The following is an 18,161-nucleotide window of genomic DNA, read 5'->3' as shown; positions in this document are numbered from 1 at the left end:
TACTCATGTTTTTTTTCCAATTCGTGTAGAGCATGTTATCATTGGATTAAATTAAGTCTTATATCTACTATTTATGTTTTTATATATTGTAAAAGAACATAATGAAGGTCTTGGCTGAAAAAACTTGGTTGTTTCAAATAATTAACTTCGTCTACTTAAAAAATTAGTTTATCACTTCAGTAATAAATATTGCCTTAACTATATATCATATAAAATTCAAGTTGTGATAATACCGTTAAAATTATGTATTAAGGGACCGTGCATCGCAATTGTTTCAACGAAATTAATGATTTAGCGCCCGTGCATCGCACGGGTATAATCACTAGTATAATATACACCTTTGAAAACCCAATGGAGCTAAATATTAAGGGAATTGCATTACTTTATTCTTTTTAAATTTGCCCCTCCTATTAAAATTAATTCATGAACACACTAATTGGTACAAATGATGTTATTTTCATAAAACTGTAAGACGTGACAATATGATTATTGTAATCTCAAAAGCGGGATTGAACGAGTGGTTCAAGAATACTGCTTAAAAGAACATGTATTTATGAACACAAGTCAGAGTCGTAAGAGACATGAACCAAAAAAACTAACTAACGAGAGAATATTGTCGAAACTTGGCTTCCTAACCACGATATTGGGTTTGGATCCTCTCAATTGTAAAAAGAATTTGACCATGTCAAGTTTCACTATTCCACAATTGATTGAAATCTTATTTATTTATTTCTTTTATTAAACACATAATATTTAATGGTGAGATGATGAAACTTAACATTGATAATTTTTTGTTTACAATTGAGAGAATCCATATCCGTATGCTATTACTCATCTAAGTAATCAAAAGATCAAAAATATCATTGAGGAATTTTTATTTTTAAATTAAAAGTAAACAAAAAATACATCTAAAATATAATTTTTATTTTGCTGTTAATATCAGCAACAAAATATGACTCATTGCCACCTCATTCTTAGACGGAAATACAAAATCACCAATTTTAAAGGCAAACACCGAAATCTCATAATTAGGCTATGTTTGACATGTCATTTCAGCCTAGTTTTACCAAATACTTTTGTTTCAATTACATAGTTTTTCAGCTTTCAGCTAGCTTATAGCTTTTAACTAGTTTTTCAGCTTTCAGCTGGCTTATCAGCTAGGCGTGCCAAACATAGCTTTGGAAGAGAGATCACAATTAAGTTTTTTTATTTTGTTTTTTTCTGTCCCTCATTGCTTGAAGGTACGCAATATGAATTATGAAAATCAAAGACAGCGAAAGGGGAGTTGGGTTTGGGGCCCCCCCTATGGGGCTCCCCGCCCCACTTAAAGTTGGGAAATTACTGGAACGCCCCCCTTTAATAGAATACGGAAGAAACATTTCCGTATTCAATACGGAAGTCTTATATCCGTATTATATTAGTATGTAAACCGGCAAGGGTTTATTCAAACCCATTTTAAACTTCATTCCGTATTTTGCCAAGCTCTTCTCCCCTCTTCAACCTTCGATCTCTGTCGCTCCCCTTGCTTGAACCGTGTACTTGAAAGGTTCCATCATCTCCATCAAAGCTCTTCACAACCCCATTCTCAGAATTGAAACCTAGAGGTAAGGATTTTTGGATTTTCCCCATTTAACTTGAAATTATGTTAATCATTGAACCCTAGGGTAGTCGATTGTTGCTTGTGTAGAGGTATTGTTGGCTGAAATGTCTTGAATGTGGTTTGGGTTTAGGGCCGATAGCTCATTGTCGTTAATGACGTTTCTGGGTAAATACGGATCACAGGTTTCCGTATTGAATATGGAAAATGGTATTCCGTATTCAGTATGGAACATGGTTTTCCGTATTGAATACGGAAAAACGTTTTCCGTATTCATCTCAGAACCAAACCCAACACTTATAATTGATTCTGGGTTCAGAATCAATTATAGAAGGTTTCCAAAGCATTTGTGAGTAGTTTCTAGATGCCATAATTGATTATTAGGAAAATAAAAGTTGATCCAAGCATGCATAAACCACAGAAGATCCGATTATCATCTATGTACTTATAAAATTCTAGGAATTTTCCATTTGCTTGCATCATGTTTCTGTCTATGGCTGAAATGGTATATATAGTGAATGTTTGCTCTGAATATATAGTGAGAATGAAGAACAGAAAGAGGTCTCATGCTTCTAGTGAGGATGTCGGGGCTACTGAGGATAGACACCGGCGGTTACATGCTTCTAGCCGGCGCGGCGATCATACTGCAACCTCTCAGGCGGTGGAGGCTTCAGCTCCAGTTGTTTCTCCGCCGTCTCCCATGATTGAGGTTCCTCTGGTTGATTATCCGCCGTCTCCCACGGTTGAGATACCTACAGTTGATTCTCCGCCCTCTCCCATGGTTGAGTCATCAGGCGAGGAGTCCTCAGGCGAGGAGTCCTCAGGCGAGGAGTCTTCCGGCGAGGAGTCATCAGGCGAGGCCTCATCCGGCATGGGAGGATCTGACGAGGATAGTATTCCTCCGCCTACTGTTGATGCTGATGTCCTGCCGCCAGAGCAGGGGGAGCAGGGGGCACAGGGTGGCGAGGAGGACCTGATCCAGAGGTTGCCGCCGTTTCCGGGGGGGCCTGTTGAGCTATCGCTCCTCACCCATTATGCTGATCACAAGGCTCCCTGGGCGTGGCATGCACTCCTACGCACAGACGAGCGGTATGTGGACCGTCGACAGTTGAAGGTGGCCACAGCTGGGGGGAAGGTTTGGAACCTTGCTTGTGATGGTGATTCAGACAGTCACAGGCGGGTTCGAGAGTTGATTGAGCAGACGGGTCTTCATCAGCTACCTTATTGCAGCTACCCGGTGACAGATGCAGGCCTTATTTTGGCCCTTGTGGAGCGATGGCATGAGGAGACTAGTAGCTTCCACATGCCGTTCGGGGAGATGACTATCACCTTGGACGACGTGTCGGCTCTTCTCCATCTCCCCATGGGGTCGAGGTTCTATACGCCTGGGAGGGGGGAGAGGGACGAGTGTGCAGCGCTCTGTGCTCAGTTGATGGGAGGATCTGTTGGTATTTATGAGGCTGAGTTTGATACGAATAGGTCCCAGACTATTCGCTTTGGGGTCTTGCAGACCCGGTATGAGGCTGCGTTGGCGGGTATGTCTTAATTATTATTGTATTGTCTTTGTATCTATTATTATTGTATTGTTATAAGCTATTAACTTAATTCACTTCATTGTAGAGCACCGATATGAGGACGCTGCACGGATTTGGCTGGTGAACCAGCTAGGCGCCACGCTCTTTGCTAGCAAGAGCGGAGGCTACCATACAACCGTCTACTGGATAGGGATGTTGGAGGATCTTGGTCGAGTGTGCGAGTACGCGTGGGGCGTGATTGCGCTCGCTACGCTATACGACCAGCTTAGTCGAGCGTCCAGGAGGGGGACGGCCCAGATGGGAGGTTTTAGCTCGCTCCTGCTAGGATGGGTCTACGAGTACCTTTCTGACCGCGTCATTATCCGTAGGGCGGATCCGGAGTACTCGCAGGACCAGCCTAGGGCGCGGTGGTGGGCTATGTCCCGGGTCGGGCATGCAGGCCTTGATGAGAGGCGAGTCATGCTCGATGAGCTGACGGTGGATGACATTATATGGACCCCATTTGAGGACCATCGGGCTCATCGACCACGGGATCTGAGGGCCATGTATTCTGGCTACATCCGGTCGCCATTTGGCCGTGTTGTTCGACGGCATCTACCAGAGAGGGTTCTGCGCCAGTTTGGCTTCATACAGGATGTCCCTCGACACCCCTCTGAGATCCAGACGTCTGGGTCCCTTGCTGAGACCGCAGATGCTGCCTTTGCTGAGTTTGCGCCGCACCTCCGCCCTCAGGGGATCCCCGCTACATATCCGGGAGAGGCTGTGGAGGATTACATGAGGTGGTACAGCGCTGTGTCCCATCGGTTCATCATTCCTGATGATAGGAGGGAGGAGTTCAGTGCGGTGGTAAGTTTGAATTTTATTTTCCATTCAATTGTGATTTTTTGTTCATGATATTTTATTTGTATCTAATGTATCTACATTATTTTTGCAGACTGTTATGCGTCGGGCCGTGGACTTGTTGGAGCAGTCACTCGAGGTGCCAGATGCTCCTACAGAGGGCACGCATTCCCGATCCCTCACTGAGAGGGCGCTGGATCTTATTAGATCCAATGCCTTCATTGGTACCCAGGGGGTAGCCTTTGCTGCTGTCCGAGGAGCTAGAGCTGCAGGAGGCAGAGGTCGTGGAGACAGAGCGCGTGGAGGCAGAGGCCGTGGAGGCAGAGCCCGTGGACCTAGAGGTCGTAGAGGGGCCGGTAGGGGTCGGGGCGAGTGATTGACTGTATATTTGTATATTTTTTTTGTATTTTTATATTATGACATGTGACTCTTTGTATTAGGACTCTCTTTATATTAATCATGCTTTCTATTTTCACTCATTATATGCCGACTCTTGTATTGAAAAAAACCCGTATAACTACACCGTAAATAATCAAAGGCAGGATAAGTAACATAAATAATTCATGGCAAGCAGTTTAAAGGGTACACGAAATTATTCAGAAGCAACACGAAAACAAAATTAATCCTCAGTGATATCGATGAAGTCGTGGGGTCCGCTATCCTGTGGAAATACTTTGACTATGTTGGCAACGTTATATTCAGATAACGAACAGATTTACTCGGTGCAAACACAGCAACCTGCAAGTAAATTGCAAATTTAAAAGATTAATGCGTACTTGTTCAAAGGAAGCAAGATTAATGTTTAAGGTAATAGACCTTTTGGAGAACAAGAACAGATCCAACAGTTATGACATTCCTAAATTCCCCGTCAGTGAAGGCCTTGCGATGGACGCTAGCGTCAACGGTGCCCGTAGGGTCCTAAATCAATGCAATCGTGAGAGAAAATGAGACAACAAATTGACGGTTAAAGAAGCTGGATAAAAGCGAGCAAATACCTTGAGGGTAACTTTGGCATCTCCGAAACCATTGGGAGTGCATGATTTAATAACAGCAACAACACTCTCTACTCTCTCAACATTCGTTGTGATTGTGCCCAGCGGAGTGGCAGATTCCACCAATTGCAGGGCTGTAAGCCAAGCATTTGAATTGAAATCAGGATCGGTTTCGGTTGATCTGTCTTCGAGCGCACGCCTCACAAATTCTTGGGTCGGAATGAGTAGTGTGTTAGGGTTGGATCTACGCCCATACATGGCAACCTGGACGGCGCCAGCTGGCCTAGGAATGAGAGGACGAGAGCTGCTAGAAGTGCTGCCTTGACGTTTGCAACGGCGGACTAATGCATCCCAGTCTTGTTCCATTGTATTTTTTTTATCTTCGAAAGCAAGACATGAAGAAAAGGATGAAGAAGAATAAAGAACCCAGAGAGATTTATAGCAGAATGGTCAAAAGATTTATGATGTTTGGTGGATAATACAAGTGTGGTTGGGGTTGGTTGGTGGTAGATAGTAATGTCAGGTTTCAAGTTCGTCATTTAGTGGATGAAAATGACAAGACTCTGATGATGGGGTGGTTGGAAATGACAGGACTCTGATGATGGGGTGGTTGGAAATGACAGGACTCTGATGATGGGGTGGATGAAAATGACAGGACTCTGATGACAGAGTGGTTGTCTATGTTAATTATCCCTGATGCTGATTCAAAATAATAAGGCCCATCAATATAACAATGACCATCAAATTAATATTATTAAAAGCAACAAATGAACATCATAAAGGCAAGGCCCATCAGATTAATATTACAGAGCGTTTACAAATGAATATCACACAAAAGTGTGGTGTCAATCTGAGGTGATGTCTACATAGCTTTGGTGACTAAGAGGAACACCAAAAGTAACAAGCCAAGCTTCGAATTCTGATGTGAATCTGCCTAAACGTGTACCATATGGGGCGCACCAGCTTACTGATGTAGGATCAACATACCGTTCCCACTGGAGAGCAATTGGCGGCATAGAATGTCCAGGAGTTAGATGGAGCTACATTATAGAGAATAACAATAAAATTAGATAACTTGCAAATACAACAAATCAATTCACCAATTGGATATTAGTGTACTCAATCAAAAAATACATGTACAAAGTGATTTTTCACATGACCAACAGCTATAACATGATGTACATCCGGTGGACCTTCTCCTCTTAGTGGAAGGTATGACCAACAACCCGTAGAGGAGATGGATATGAAAACCACTTGGAACCTGGTTGCTACAAGGTATCCCATCTCTGGCAGTTGCATCCATTTATCATCGGTAGCCGGATCACCAGAAGGAAGAGTGAGTCGGGAATGTAAGGCATTAACCACATGTCTGGACCACATTTCATCATACAACCCTCTGTGTCGTTCAAGTTCTTCTATCAACGCTGCCCTAACCCATGACCAACTTTCCTCACCTGATGGTAGTCCGAGTAATGCAGCAACGGCTCTATAGCCACAGTTACCATCATCCTCAACATTCTGAACTGTTTGTATATATGGGTGGAAAAAGGCTGGAAAATGACCCATGAAATAGCTTGTATCAGACTTCTTCACACGCTTCTTCTTCTTTGGTGGTTGTGAAACCTTCTTTGCCTCTCTGATCTCCCTATCAACATGTTCAAAACCTGAAAGATCACGAGTCAAGGATCCTATTGCTTTATTCTTGGGTGGTATTTTCTCATTCGCCTTAAGAGTGCGCTTGGACCTTATCTTAACCGCAGGAGTACAAAGTGAACTGCTTTCAGGACAATAGATCGCTTGAAGCTTCCTCCTTACCATACTCTGCCCTCCAGTATCCAAAGAACTGAAATAATGTGTCAATGCCTCAACTTCTGGTTGCATATCTCCATGGTTCATGCCGCAAATATGGTTGCTGGTAGTATCTGCAACAGGTTCAGGTACATGCTCCCAACTCAGTCTCTTCCAGAATGGATGAATTGACTCATATGGAATTCTTTCATAACCTGCAAGTTCACAAAAGTGTCACTTTCAATAACAAATAGAATTAATTGACAAGAGAGTGGTTGACCGGTGACCTGCAAGTTCACAACCGCAAGGTAGTCCATGAGTCTCTCTCAACAAGCAATCGCATCCGCCGTAGGACTTCATTCTTATATGTTCAACGTCGATGAGCTGCAGGCATTTGTTTGACACAAATCCTCTAATATTTGTGTAAAATGGGAACATGAAAATGTGATCAATTCTGTGAATACTGCGCTCAAACGATGCTAATATTTCAGTATGTCGATTACATGTCAAACTATGCGACGCATCCCATGAAGTGGCCAGGTCACCCTTGCAATCCCGTAACATCTTCTTCAAACTGGCATGTGCACCCTCAGCCCTGCAAACAACAAATAGATATCTTATTAACAACAATCTATCAAATGAACAAACAACGCATAAATTAAGCTCATGTAATTTTTTTACCTGTTACTTGTTGTTGTTCCAAAGTGCATCACATGATTTGTCCATGCCTTGGCGAATTTCTCCTTGTGAACCAACCATGTAGTAGAACAATAGGAGGTAAAGTTGCTGTATTTTGCCTTGCACATATTAAACAATTGCATCCATTTCACTTCAAATTCTTCAACTGTTGCAGCATCCACCACCTCTGCCCACTTCATCATAACCAACTCAGCAAAATCATCTGTGTCAACATAGAGTTTGCACTTTGCCAAAACACACTTGTTGATGTGCCACAAGCATAATAAATGTGTAGTGTTAGGAAGGCTTTGCTTAGCAACACTCAATAAGGCAAGATCCCTGTCAGTAACAATCACCTTAGGCAACATGGCTTGATCAGCTAATAGAGACTTCATACACTCCAGTGCCCAAACGTAGTCATCTGTGCCCTCATTAACAATGTAGCAAAAGGCTATGGAGTATGTCTTATCTGTGGAAGTCAGTCCAACAATCTCAAGCAAGGGAATTGCATATTTGTTTGTCTTGTATGTGCAATCCATAATCACTACATACGGGAATGTGTTGAACAGTTTGATAGCATTTGGATGAGCCCAAAATACATCTCTAATGACTTCCGATCCAGGCTCATGTCTTTCAAAGTGGACATACTTGTCACCGTCCAACTTCTTCAACAAGTGTTGCATTTCTGTCAATCCCCCGCGGAGGGATTTTCTTAACCTCTTGCAAACACCATAAATCTGAGATATGGTAGTCAAGTTTGAAGGATTGTTTTCCTTCAAAGTCAACAACATCTTTCTCGGTGGAACCCAACTCCTTGTCATTTTTTCCACTTGCTCCTTCTCTCCGGGTTTTAGACGACCAACAAAATTGTGCCCAAGTAGTGACCTAGCTGGTTCATGGTTGTGTATACCTTCCATCACCTTTAGCCGCCAATCTCTATCTATGCCATTTTTCCTAGGTCGTCCTTTTAGTCTAAAAGGACAACCTGTCTTTTGTGATCTCGTCCCTTCAACAAGATCAGGGTCTCTATAAGGAACATATTTACCATGCTTCTCGCACCCCAACATGACATAAGCTTTTCTGCTTCCATTCCCACCATAATCTGACTTTTTGATCAACGTAACATATCCATTTTCAATCGCAATTCCATGAACCCAATTGATAAGATCATCACGGGTAGGGAAAATCTGTTATAATAATAAGAATTGATTACAAGGGTGATCAAGACATAATAAGAATTGATATATTACACTCTCAAAACAATGCAAAAATATGTTCAAAGAATACCTGATCAGTTGCAAATAAATGCGAGACATCTATACTTATACACGGGGGCACAAATGCTGGTGGTGGCACCTCTGTAGTGGCCTCTTCAGGTTGACCATTGTGAAATCCAGCTTCAATCAATTGTGACTCACCAAAGAAAAATGAATCTGTCATCCCTGGAAGAGAATACGGAAAGTTACATTCCATACTCAATACGGAAAGCTACTTTCCATACTGAATACGGATTGTTACTTTCCATACTGAATACGGAAATTACCTTTCCATATTCAATACGGAAGATAACAATCCGTATTATATCACGACTCAGAATTCAAAAAACCATCCTTCTAACTACTTAAACTACTTAATCTAACTACTTAAACTACTTAATCTAACTACTTCCACTACTTAATCCTACAAAATAACAACAAATAAACACATAGACTTACCTCTACTACAACACTTGTTGATAGTGGTGGAGAGCTTGGGAAATGAAGGAGTGGATGGTGGTGGAGAGCTTGGAAATGAAAGTGAGGTAGGAGAGGGTGAGAGAGAGGGTGGTCTGGAGGCATTGAGGAGGTTCAGGGGGGCTGGTGAGGGGTTGGTGACGGAGGAGTAATGGTGAAGGGGTTGGTGAGGGAGGAGTAATGGTGGAAAAAGGGGGAATCCTGTCAGAGTTAAATACGGAAAATACCTTTCCGTAGTCATCAAAATATAATACGGAAAGGTACTTTCCGTATTAAGTTAAATTGAATACGGAAAGTACCTTTCCGTAGGGCACTTTTGGGTTTAAAAAAGGCTTAATTGCAACTTTGGTCCCCGACGTTTACCAATACCACGATTTTGGTCCCCCACCTAATTTAATTACATGGATGGTCCCCGACGTTGTAGGCCGTGTGCAACGTTAGTCCTACCGTTTATTTCTTAATGGAGGAGGCTTACGTGGACGTCCAATTGGAGAGAGAAAGGAGGTATGAGGAGAGAGGGAAGCACGTGAGTATCACGTGACCCTTATCTGAACCCATTATACCCAAACCCCTGACCTCCCTAGAACGAAGAAGGTAACACGATTTAGATCCCTAGGGTTTCAGATTTGGGTATAATGGGTTCATATAAGGTTCACGTGAGTTCACGTGATACTCACGTGCTTCCCTCTCTCCTCATACCTCCTTTTTCTCTCCAACTAGACGTCCACGTAAGTCTCCTCCATTAAGAAATAAACGGTAGGACTAACGTTGCACACGACCTACAACTTCGGGGACCATCCATGTAATTAAATTAGGTGGGGGACCAAAATCGTAGCATTGGTAAACGTCGGGGACCAAAGTTGCAATTAAGCCTTTAAAAAAAAAGGGTGGGCGCGCAGCCCCATAGGGGAGGCCCCAAACCCAACTCCCCAGCGAAAGGTTGAAAATTGGAAAATAATAAAATGTTGAGGAGAGGCCTTTTCGATTGGACGAAATATTTCGATCTTTTCGGCAGAACGATCACTGCCTTCTCCACAACCAAAGTAGCAGCAACATTTTCGATAAGAGCAGCAGCTACAGCAACTAGTAGTAGAAGTAGCAGGTATGTTCAGTTTCTCTCTCCATTGCTAATTGTTTTATCCTCTATTATGTGTGTCTGTAACTGAGTTTGACTCTTTCTTGTTGCGGTTATCTATAGGGCTGATCTCATGGAGAGACACAATCGGAATGTTGATAAACAAATCACTCGTGTCTTGTTTTGTGGACCACTATTCCCAGCTTCCCATGAATATACAATAGAGTATCTGCAGAAACATTCATTTATCAAGGTACCTTTATAATATGTTATATATATGGGGGAAATGTTGGGTAGACAGACACTCAGGGTGAGCAAGGAAGAGAAGAGAGATAAGTAAGGAATGTCATATAAGAAGATTGATAGAGAGAAAAATTGGGTGTATCTAGGGTGTCTGTACTGTTTAGGTGTTGAAAAAGCATAACTCTTATTTGGGTGTATGTATCAGTTTTCTTAATTTTTTTTTCTGAAAGAAGTCTGCTAATTTTTTGTTCTGAGATAGTCATTTTGTTAAATAAGAGTTCTATTGCTTGGAGTTTAGTGTTAAACTTCAAGAGTCTACGTGGTGCTTATGCTTACTTCTAGGATCAATGTTAAATGATTGTTTGTATCGTGATAGTCGCTATTGACTTACAATTGAATCACAATGTTTAGGGAGTTTTAGAGAAGAAATTTTCTGCTGTTGCTTAAGAAGAAGACTATGCTTCTTGAACCAGAGCTGGTTCAGTCTCCCCCTTCTGATGATGTGTTTGAATAACAAGGAAATGTACTGTTTCTTTTGGCCTTTTCAAAAAAAAACAAGGAAATGTACTGTGACACAAAATTTAATTTATATAACAAACTATATCGAGAATGAATTGCATTTATTCAGACCTTTCCCTTAGACTGCTTGATTATGGCATTGAATAAATGAGAGTAGTTATGGTTGTAATGAAATAGGTAGGACGCCAGTCTGACAATCACTAAAACTTGTTATTGTTCGTTTATGTAGTTGTCAAACTTGCCATATGTCAACTCATAGACTTGGACAAGTTTATGTTTCTACTAAGGGAAAACGAGGTGAATCACATGAAAGCTTGTTAGGGAGTAAACTCGGGATTTGAGCCTGAACTTGTTGGTTCATGTTATATTCTGCTCATAAGGCATCACTTTTGAGTAAGAAATTCAAGGGAATTTTTTTGAACTAGGTTAATGACTAACTTCCTTCTTCAATCAGTGCTAAGCTCAACCAAAACACAGTCAAACTGCTTGTGCATTCATTCAATCCTATCACCATCAAAACTCAGGTTGGTTGTTGTCGGAGTATATGCTTAAGTTACAATACATACACTGGATCATAACTACTTAGAGTAGTTAAGCTACTGTTAGAATTAGTTAGAATAGTTAGAGAGTCAGTCAGAGTTAGTTACTGACTGAACTAACTTCAGTCACTCTAGATAAACAATGTACAGTCTCATTCAATAATGAGAGTCAGTTTTACACTCATGAAATACTATATCTCACTTGAACTTCTTCGGTCGTCCTTGCTGTCAGTATGAGTCTAGGTGCTCATTCGTCGCCATCAGTGTCAAAGTTTAGGTTGCTTGTTTGTTGCATAACTGAAGTTGCTGTTTTTATTGCTCAACTAAAGTTGGTGCCCTTGTTGTTTTAACAAGTTCTGTTAGTCAAAGCTTGTCTCTATTCTGGTTCTGTTGCTTGTCCTTGGTTGATTGGATTGGTTGAGTGTGGTACTGTGGTTGATTGGTTATTACTTACTGGTTCTGTGTGGAAATGTGGTTGTTGACTGTGTTTTGCTTGATTTTGGTCTTTAATGTATGATTTAACATGTACTATATATTTTATTGTTGAGTCTACAAGTTGACTCTATAGAGGCTCCATAGTCCATACTCCATACTAACATTGAAGTTTTATGACCTCTGTATTACACAGAGTGAAATGTTCCAATTAATTATAGTTTCGATCAATAAGCCGTTTATTGCATTTGTAGGTGGATGTTCTCCCTTTGGAAGATGTGCCAAAGGAAATTGCAAACTATCATGTTTGCATAGTAAAAAGCATGAAGCTAGATTCAAACATAATTTCTCGTGCAGTTCAGATGCAGCTTATAATGCAGTATGGTGTTGGACTGGAAGGTACTGTGATTATTGTCAGTTGAGCTCTAGTGAGGAATTTCAGGAAGCTTCTTTTTCCCCCATATTTATTATTAGAGATATATTACTATCACCCTTACTCCTGGTCGAAGGATAGAGCTCCTTGATTGTTATGATTCTGTAACAATACTGAGAGTTAGTTGCTTTTAGTTAAGTCTATTTCGCAGCTTTTGATCGATCAATTAGTTTGTTATAGTGCTAGTAATTTGTTTGTTAAGCATCTATTGGAGGCTACTTGACTCTATAAATAGAGTTGTAACACTGTACATACTGACTTTGATAATCAATAACAGATTAACAGAATGATTTTACTCTGCCTATCTTTGAATTCTATCAATTATATATATTCTTTTGCATTTTACTTTTCTCGTCCATCTTGTTGAACCTCACAATTTTAAATAATTAAATTACTAATTTTCCTCCTAGGTGTTGATATTGATGCTGCAACAAAGCATGGAATCAAAGTTGGTAGGATCCCAAGTGGTGTTACTGGAAATTCAGCTTCATGTGCTGAGATGGCCATATATCTAATGTTGGGTCTACTTCGTAGGCAAGTATGGTATCTTCAATTTTGATATAGAATATATCCCTTCGTTTTTTCTAAATGAGTTGACACTTGACACAGGGTTCCTAAACAAGTTGGGACAAGGTTCCTAAATAGGGAACTACCATATTTCAGTGCTGCTTAATTTTTTGAATAAACATTGTGCCTGCAGAATGAACTGCAGATTTCCATACAGCAGAAGAAGGTTGGAGAGCCAATTACTGATACTTTATTGGGGAAAACTGTGAGTACATTGATTCTTTTTGGGAAACAAATAATATATTGTATGCCTTCCTACTTATTCTTGTTTCTTATGTCATGGAACATTCACATGTTATTGATTAAAATGGATCTCAACTTATTCTAGCTAGATAAAGTCTATGACTAGTACTTTTAAAGAAGGGTGAAGGGGATAGATCATCCAAGAAATATATTTGACAGAAGGCTTGGGGACTTGAAATATATTATGGTTACATATATTACTATTATAATATGTAAACCTATAACTTTTTATTTTATTTTAAAATGGGTTGGTAGACACACTAGAAAGGACATGATACACAATGATCATATTCGAGGAGATAATGGTGTGATACCTATGGAGAAGATGCTAGAAAACCGGTTGGAAGATGGTTCTTAGTTTTGTGAAAGGGGTAGAGGGAGGCCAAAAATGGCGTTGGAAGATGTTATTTAAAGGTCCATGATATCCCACAAAATTTGGCTTTTGACCGAGTGCAATGGTGTTGTGTGATCCAAATAGCCTACCTCACTTAGTGGGCTATTTTTTTGTTGTTGTTGTTGTTGCTGCTGCTGATTACTAAAAATTGAGTTTTTTAAGTTTCTTTTTATGTCAAATACTGTTGAGTTAAGCAAATGATAATAGTGATGCCTATTTAAATGCTTCTTTTGTTGTGCCTGGAAAACCTCTGAAATTTATGTAAGGAGATCTAAACTTAAGTGTTATCTGTATACAGTCAGAGTCCTTCCTAGAATCCTCCTCAGAGCATTGCTTGAATATATATTTGGATACTTACAATAGTCATCACAACCAAAATACAAAAGTAATTAGGAATGCTATTTCTACCTAAATATTATCCCTATCACCATTATTGCCATTCATAGTTTCACACCCAAATATTCTGTCTGTACTCTGCACTACACATAAGTAGAGGTGATACATTAACGGTGAACAGTAATTGGAAAAAGAAACATGAAGAGAGTATATTTTATCTCGTCACTTCTGTTTTCCTCACATGTTGTAATTTTACATGATGGTGGTATTTGCAATAATTGAAGATATTGCATTAGGATAATAATGTTTCATAATTATGCAGATATTCATTTTGGGTTTTGGGAACATTGGGATGGATTTAGCAAAGAGATTACAACCATTTGGCGTAAAAGTGATAGCTACAAAGCGGAGCTGGACTTCATATGCACAGAACTCTAGTAAATTAAGCACAACTATTTTTCTTCTCAATTGCTATTAGACTATATAGTATACTCTAATAATTGCTGTGGGTTATTACTAGTAAATATGCCTAATTTGTTCTTCTATTTCTTAACGCTGTTATATATTATTTGTTGAAGATGATGTAGACGATCTTGTTGATGTGAAGGGTAGTCATGAAGATATATACGACTTTGCCAGGAAAGCTGACATTGTTGTTTGCTGCCTAACATTAAACAAACAAACGGTCGAACCTTCTTCAATCCTTCATTTTTTTATTGGTCAAGTTTTCGTTTCTTTTGTTACTTTTAGCTAGTTTTATTCCCCATTTGTTTTTCACAATCAGTTAGTGAGATCTGTGAAAGGTATGCTTTCAAAATTATTGTAGGTAGCTGATAAGATGTTGACAAATTGTTAAACGGGTATCATAATATTTTCATCGTATCTTTTCCTCTTTTTGCTGGTTTAAAATTCTGTTTTATTTTTATAGGGATTCTTATTTTCTTTTTCTTTAGCAGTAACTGATGTACTGATGCAGAATCTAAAGTTGATTAATAGGATGAATCTGCTTTTGCTTAAAAGCTTCAATAGAATGTAGATTTGCTTCTCCTTCTCCTTCTCTTTAAATGCATGCTATTGAACTACTAAACACGATATGAACAGACTTTTTGTTTATATACTAAATGACTTGGATGTTTTTTTTCAGGCTGGTATTATAGATGACAAGTTCATATCTTCAATGAAAAAGGTTTGCTTTCCATCTTAAAATGAACTTGTCTGATATACTTCTTTCTCTTTATGCGGCAGATAGGTTCATAATGCATGTACAAGATGTTAGGACATGTGCCAATGTCATATCATTTTTGGTGTTTTTGTATGTCTGTGTGTGGGTCTACGGTTAGGATCCATTTAAAGCCATTGTGGGTTACAGGTACACATCATGGAGATCATGCTCATAAATTTTGGTCATTTTAAGTTATTTTATACTCTGTATTCCATGAGAACAGCATACAACATCATACTAGGTCTTAAATGTGTTAGATGTATGTTAGAAAGCCTATCTGTTTTCAGTTAGCTTTTAGTTAAGTGTTGACTGGTGAGTCACATCGGTTATTCTGTTTGAATCAGTGATGCTGAGATGACAGTTGTTAGTTAAGCCAGTAGCTTCTATCTAAACCTGCTCAAATCTGTAAATATAGCTTCTGATTCTGATGGTAATTCTTAGAGTTTGAATACTACAGCTTCTATTCAATTTTCTCTAAATTTTCATCTACTTTGATTTCTATCAAAATGTCTGTGGATCCTGACCTATATACACACACAATTTACATGATAGAATTTTTTTAATATAAGACTTACATGTGTCTGTTTTGAACTTTCTTACGTTGAACTGTTGATTCATGAATTACTACTTCATTGAAGATGACTTCATTTGTATCTTTTCTAGAGATTTTAACTACTACTGTAGGCTAAAGCAAAATATTCTGAAAAATTGGGTTTGCCTTGTATCCTGTGTGCTCCACATTAGATTGAAGGGGATTAGAAGTTAAAAGTTTAATCTGCTACATTAAGTTAGCATCTGTGAGGAAAGCTTGTTCAGCTCAATCTGCACCAACCTTTATTCCTAAAAGCTTGCCAGAAGGATTATAACTACTGGCATAAAAATGTTGCCATTGTGAATGAATGTTCCAAGTCATGCTTGAGATTGGGAGTTGTCTCAAGATTGAGTTGCACAAGTCTGTGGAGCTAAGAACAGCAAGAGAAAGTTTTAGGCACATCCTTTGCTCAAGACCTCGACCAAACAGTCTCTAGGGGGTTGGAATCGAGGAATAAGGCTTATTTTTTAAATTAGCTTTTACAACTATATATTGTTATCCGACATGGCTATTTCTGTGGAATAAAAACTATTAGCATTAGGGTTTTTATTGGACGGATGACCCCCTCGAAGTAGCAAAACAAGGGACAATATTCAAGTGTGATCAGCTTGTTGTTGCATATCTGGCCATGGCAAGATTCCAGTGACATGCTGATCATACATTGAAAGAGTTTCTCTGATTTTACATGCAATGAAATAATGTCTGATGTGGACTGAAACAAAATAGTCCTTGGATCTAGAGAAGGGTAGAAAATACTAACTTGAATTTTCAGTACTCCAGTTGGACTGAGTAGTTAGTGCTCACTCACAAATGTGCAATGACTTTTTTCATTTAAAAAAAATAAAAAGAGAAAAAACTAACTATTAAAGAACATGTTGCTATATTGTAAGGGAGCAGTACACACTGTTGAAAGAAGCACCCCAAAAAATTCCTGAGAGAATGTAGCCAACAAAGCCCAACAAAGTTAGTAAATAGCCGGGTTTCCTTACCGTGCTAGACTTGATTATTGGCCTGTGTGTATGGAAATGTTTTGTTGGACTGGAAGAGGAAAAACTCACTTTGTTGATCCTTACTTTTTGAAAGGAATTAGTCTTAGGCTGTCCGGCTGAAGGATACACCAATATCAAGTCATTGTGAATCTAATAGTGTTTTCCTGCTGATGCCATATCAAGTTGTACTGTAGAAGCAATAAAACAAGAAAAATAACATTAATGTAAACAATCTTTTGGTTTAATTTGGTATACAATTATTTGATTCAGGGTGCCCTTCTGGTGAATGTTGCTAGAGGCGGTCTTGTGGACTATGGGGCAGTCGTCAACCACCTCAAATCAGGCCACTTAGGAGGGTTAGGCACTGATGTAGCATGGACTGAGCCATTTGACCCTGATGATCAGATATTGAAATTTAAGAATGTTATCCTGACCCCTCATGTTGCAGGCGTTACGGAACATTCTTACAGATCCATGGCTAAGGTGTGCTTGGCTATTTCATATATCCCCTTTCTCCAGAAACATCTAGATAAATGTCACTTTGCTTAATTACCTTTGTACTTTTATAATCAGATTATACCATTGAACTCTTGGTGTAGAGAGAGTAGCAAAAAAACTCATCCTATGAAATCTGACATTTTTCTTTGCTGTTTCTTAACTGCAGGTTGTTGGGGATGTCGTTCTTCAACTTCATGCCGGGCTTCCTTTGACAGGAATCGAGTTAGTTAATTAAACTAGTGCAAAAGGTTCATTCACTTCCTGACTTGTGCAGTTTAAGGTGCAGAAACAATTTTAACATTATATAGAAAACTGGGATGAGACAATGGTTTCACATTTGGGCATCTTAATCTCTAACGTTATAGACTTGTTCTTTTGTAGTTGATTGTGGAAATCGAATAAAGGCAAATAATTTTCACCATACGCCTACCTCTGATATAAAATATAAAAAATTGCCATTCCATTCTCTTCCCTCCAAAAACTATCTTGCAAATAACCTCTTACCTAGACTTCACAAATATTAAAGAAATCACTTGGTGGTTGTTGACCCTGGAAATGGCCATTACATTTAGCTCCTCCGACATGTCTATATGGCTGTTATCAATTGGTTTCGGCATTTGGTAGGTAATCATGTTTTTTATCCTCTTTGCCTTGGAATGTTTGTGGCGGCATGTTCCGTGCGCCAGAGCTTCGACCTCAAACGGGTGCGCTTCAACCTCAAACAACCGTTTGAAGGAGGATCTTGTCAACGTGGTAGATCGCGAGCGGTTGCTTATCAATGCCATGGATTACTTATCGATGCCAATGTCTAACGTGGTATCTTACATTTTCATGGGAAATAAAAAAAAATTGGTCAAAAGAAATAAAATTATTTTGAAATTTGAAATAACTCCCCACCTGCGGGGTTGATCCCCAA

General features: G+C 39.5%; 3 protein-coding genes across 4 annotated transcripts; 2 read left to right on the top strand and 1 right to left on the bottom strand.

The window, feature by feature from the left end:
• The first annotated feature begins 1,362 nt into the window (after positions 1–1,362).
• Positions 1,363–4,454, top strand: LOC130745589 (protein MAINTENANCE OF MERISTEMS-like). 2 transcript variants are annotated; one of them, XM_057597922.1, is made up of 4 exons: positions 1,363–1,604; positions 2,137–3,132; positions 3,218–3,978; positions 4,067–4,454. In XM_057597922.1, exons 2-4 carry the CDS (start codon positions 2,142–2,144, stop codon positions 4,346–4,348), a joined length of 2,034 nt encoding a protein of 677 aa, XP_057453905.1. In that variant the 5' UTR covers positions 1,363–1,604; positions 2,137–2,141; the 3' UTR covers positions 4,349–4,454. The 2 variants fall into 2 exon arrangements, with proteins under 2 accessions (XP_057453905.1, XP_057453904.1); XM_057597921.1 differs by lacking the exon at positions 1,363–1,604 and having other exon boundaries at positions 1,622–3,132.
• Positions 4,455–5,469: 1,015 nt separating this feature from the next.
• LOC130742458 (uncharacterized) lies at positions 5,470–7,691 on the bottom strand. Its single transcript, XM_057594564.1, has 3 exons — positions 7,434–7,691; positions 7,040–7,347; positions 5,470–6,967 (listed from the first exon to the last, which is right to left on the bottom strand). Exons 1-3 carry the CDS (start codon positions 7,631–7,633, stop codon positions 6,084–6,086), a joined length of 1,392 nt encoding a protein of 463 aa, XP_057450547.1. The 5' UTR covers positions 7,634–7,691; the 3' UTR covers positions 5,470–6,083.
• Positions 7,692–10,076: 2,385 nt separating this feature from the next.
• Positions 10,077–17,666, top strand: LOC130745588 (uncharacterized). Its single transcript, XM_057597920.1, has 10 exons — positions 10,077–10,265; positions 10,362–10,491; positions 12,226–12,370; positions 12,815–12,942; positions 13,105–13,176; positions 14,267–14,381; positions 14,523–14,629; positions 15,089–15,130; positions 17,018–17,230; positions 17,412–17,666. Exons 1-10 carry the CDS (start codon positions 10,126–10,128, stop codon positions 17,478–17,480), a joined length of 1,161 nt encoding a protein of 386 aa, XP_057453903.1. The 5' UTR covers positions 10,077–10,125; the 3' UTR covers positions 17,481–17,666.
• The last annotated feature ends 495 nt before the right edge of the window (positions 17,667–18,161 follow it).

This window comes from Lotus japonicus, chromosome 3 (genome assembly GCF_012489685.1).
Source record: "Lotus japonicus ecotype B-129 chromosome 3, LjGifu_v1.2".
Classification (NCBI taxonomy): domain Eukaryota; kingdom Viridiplantae; phylum Streptophyta; class Magnoliopsida; order Fabales; family Fabaceae; genus Lotus; species Lotus japonicus.
The sequence above is the reverse complement of the archived record's forward strand: the minus strand, read 5'-3'. Positions and strand labels throughout refer to the sequence as shown.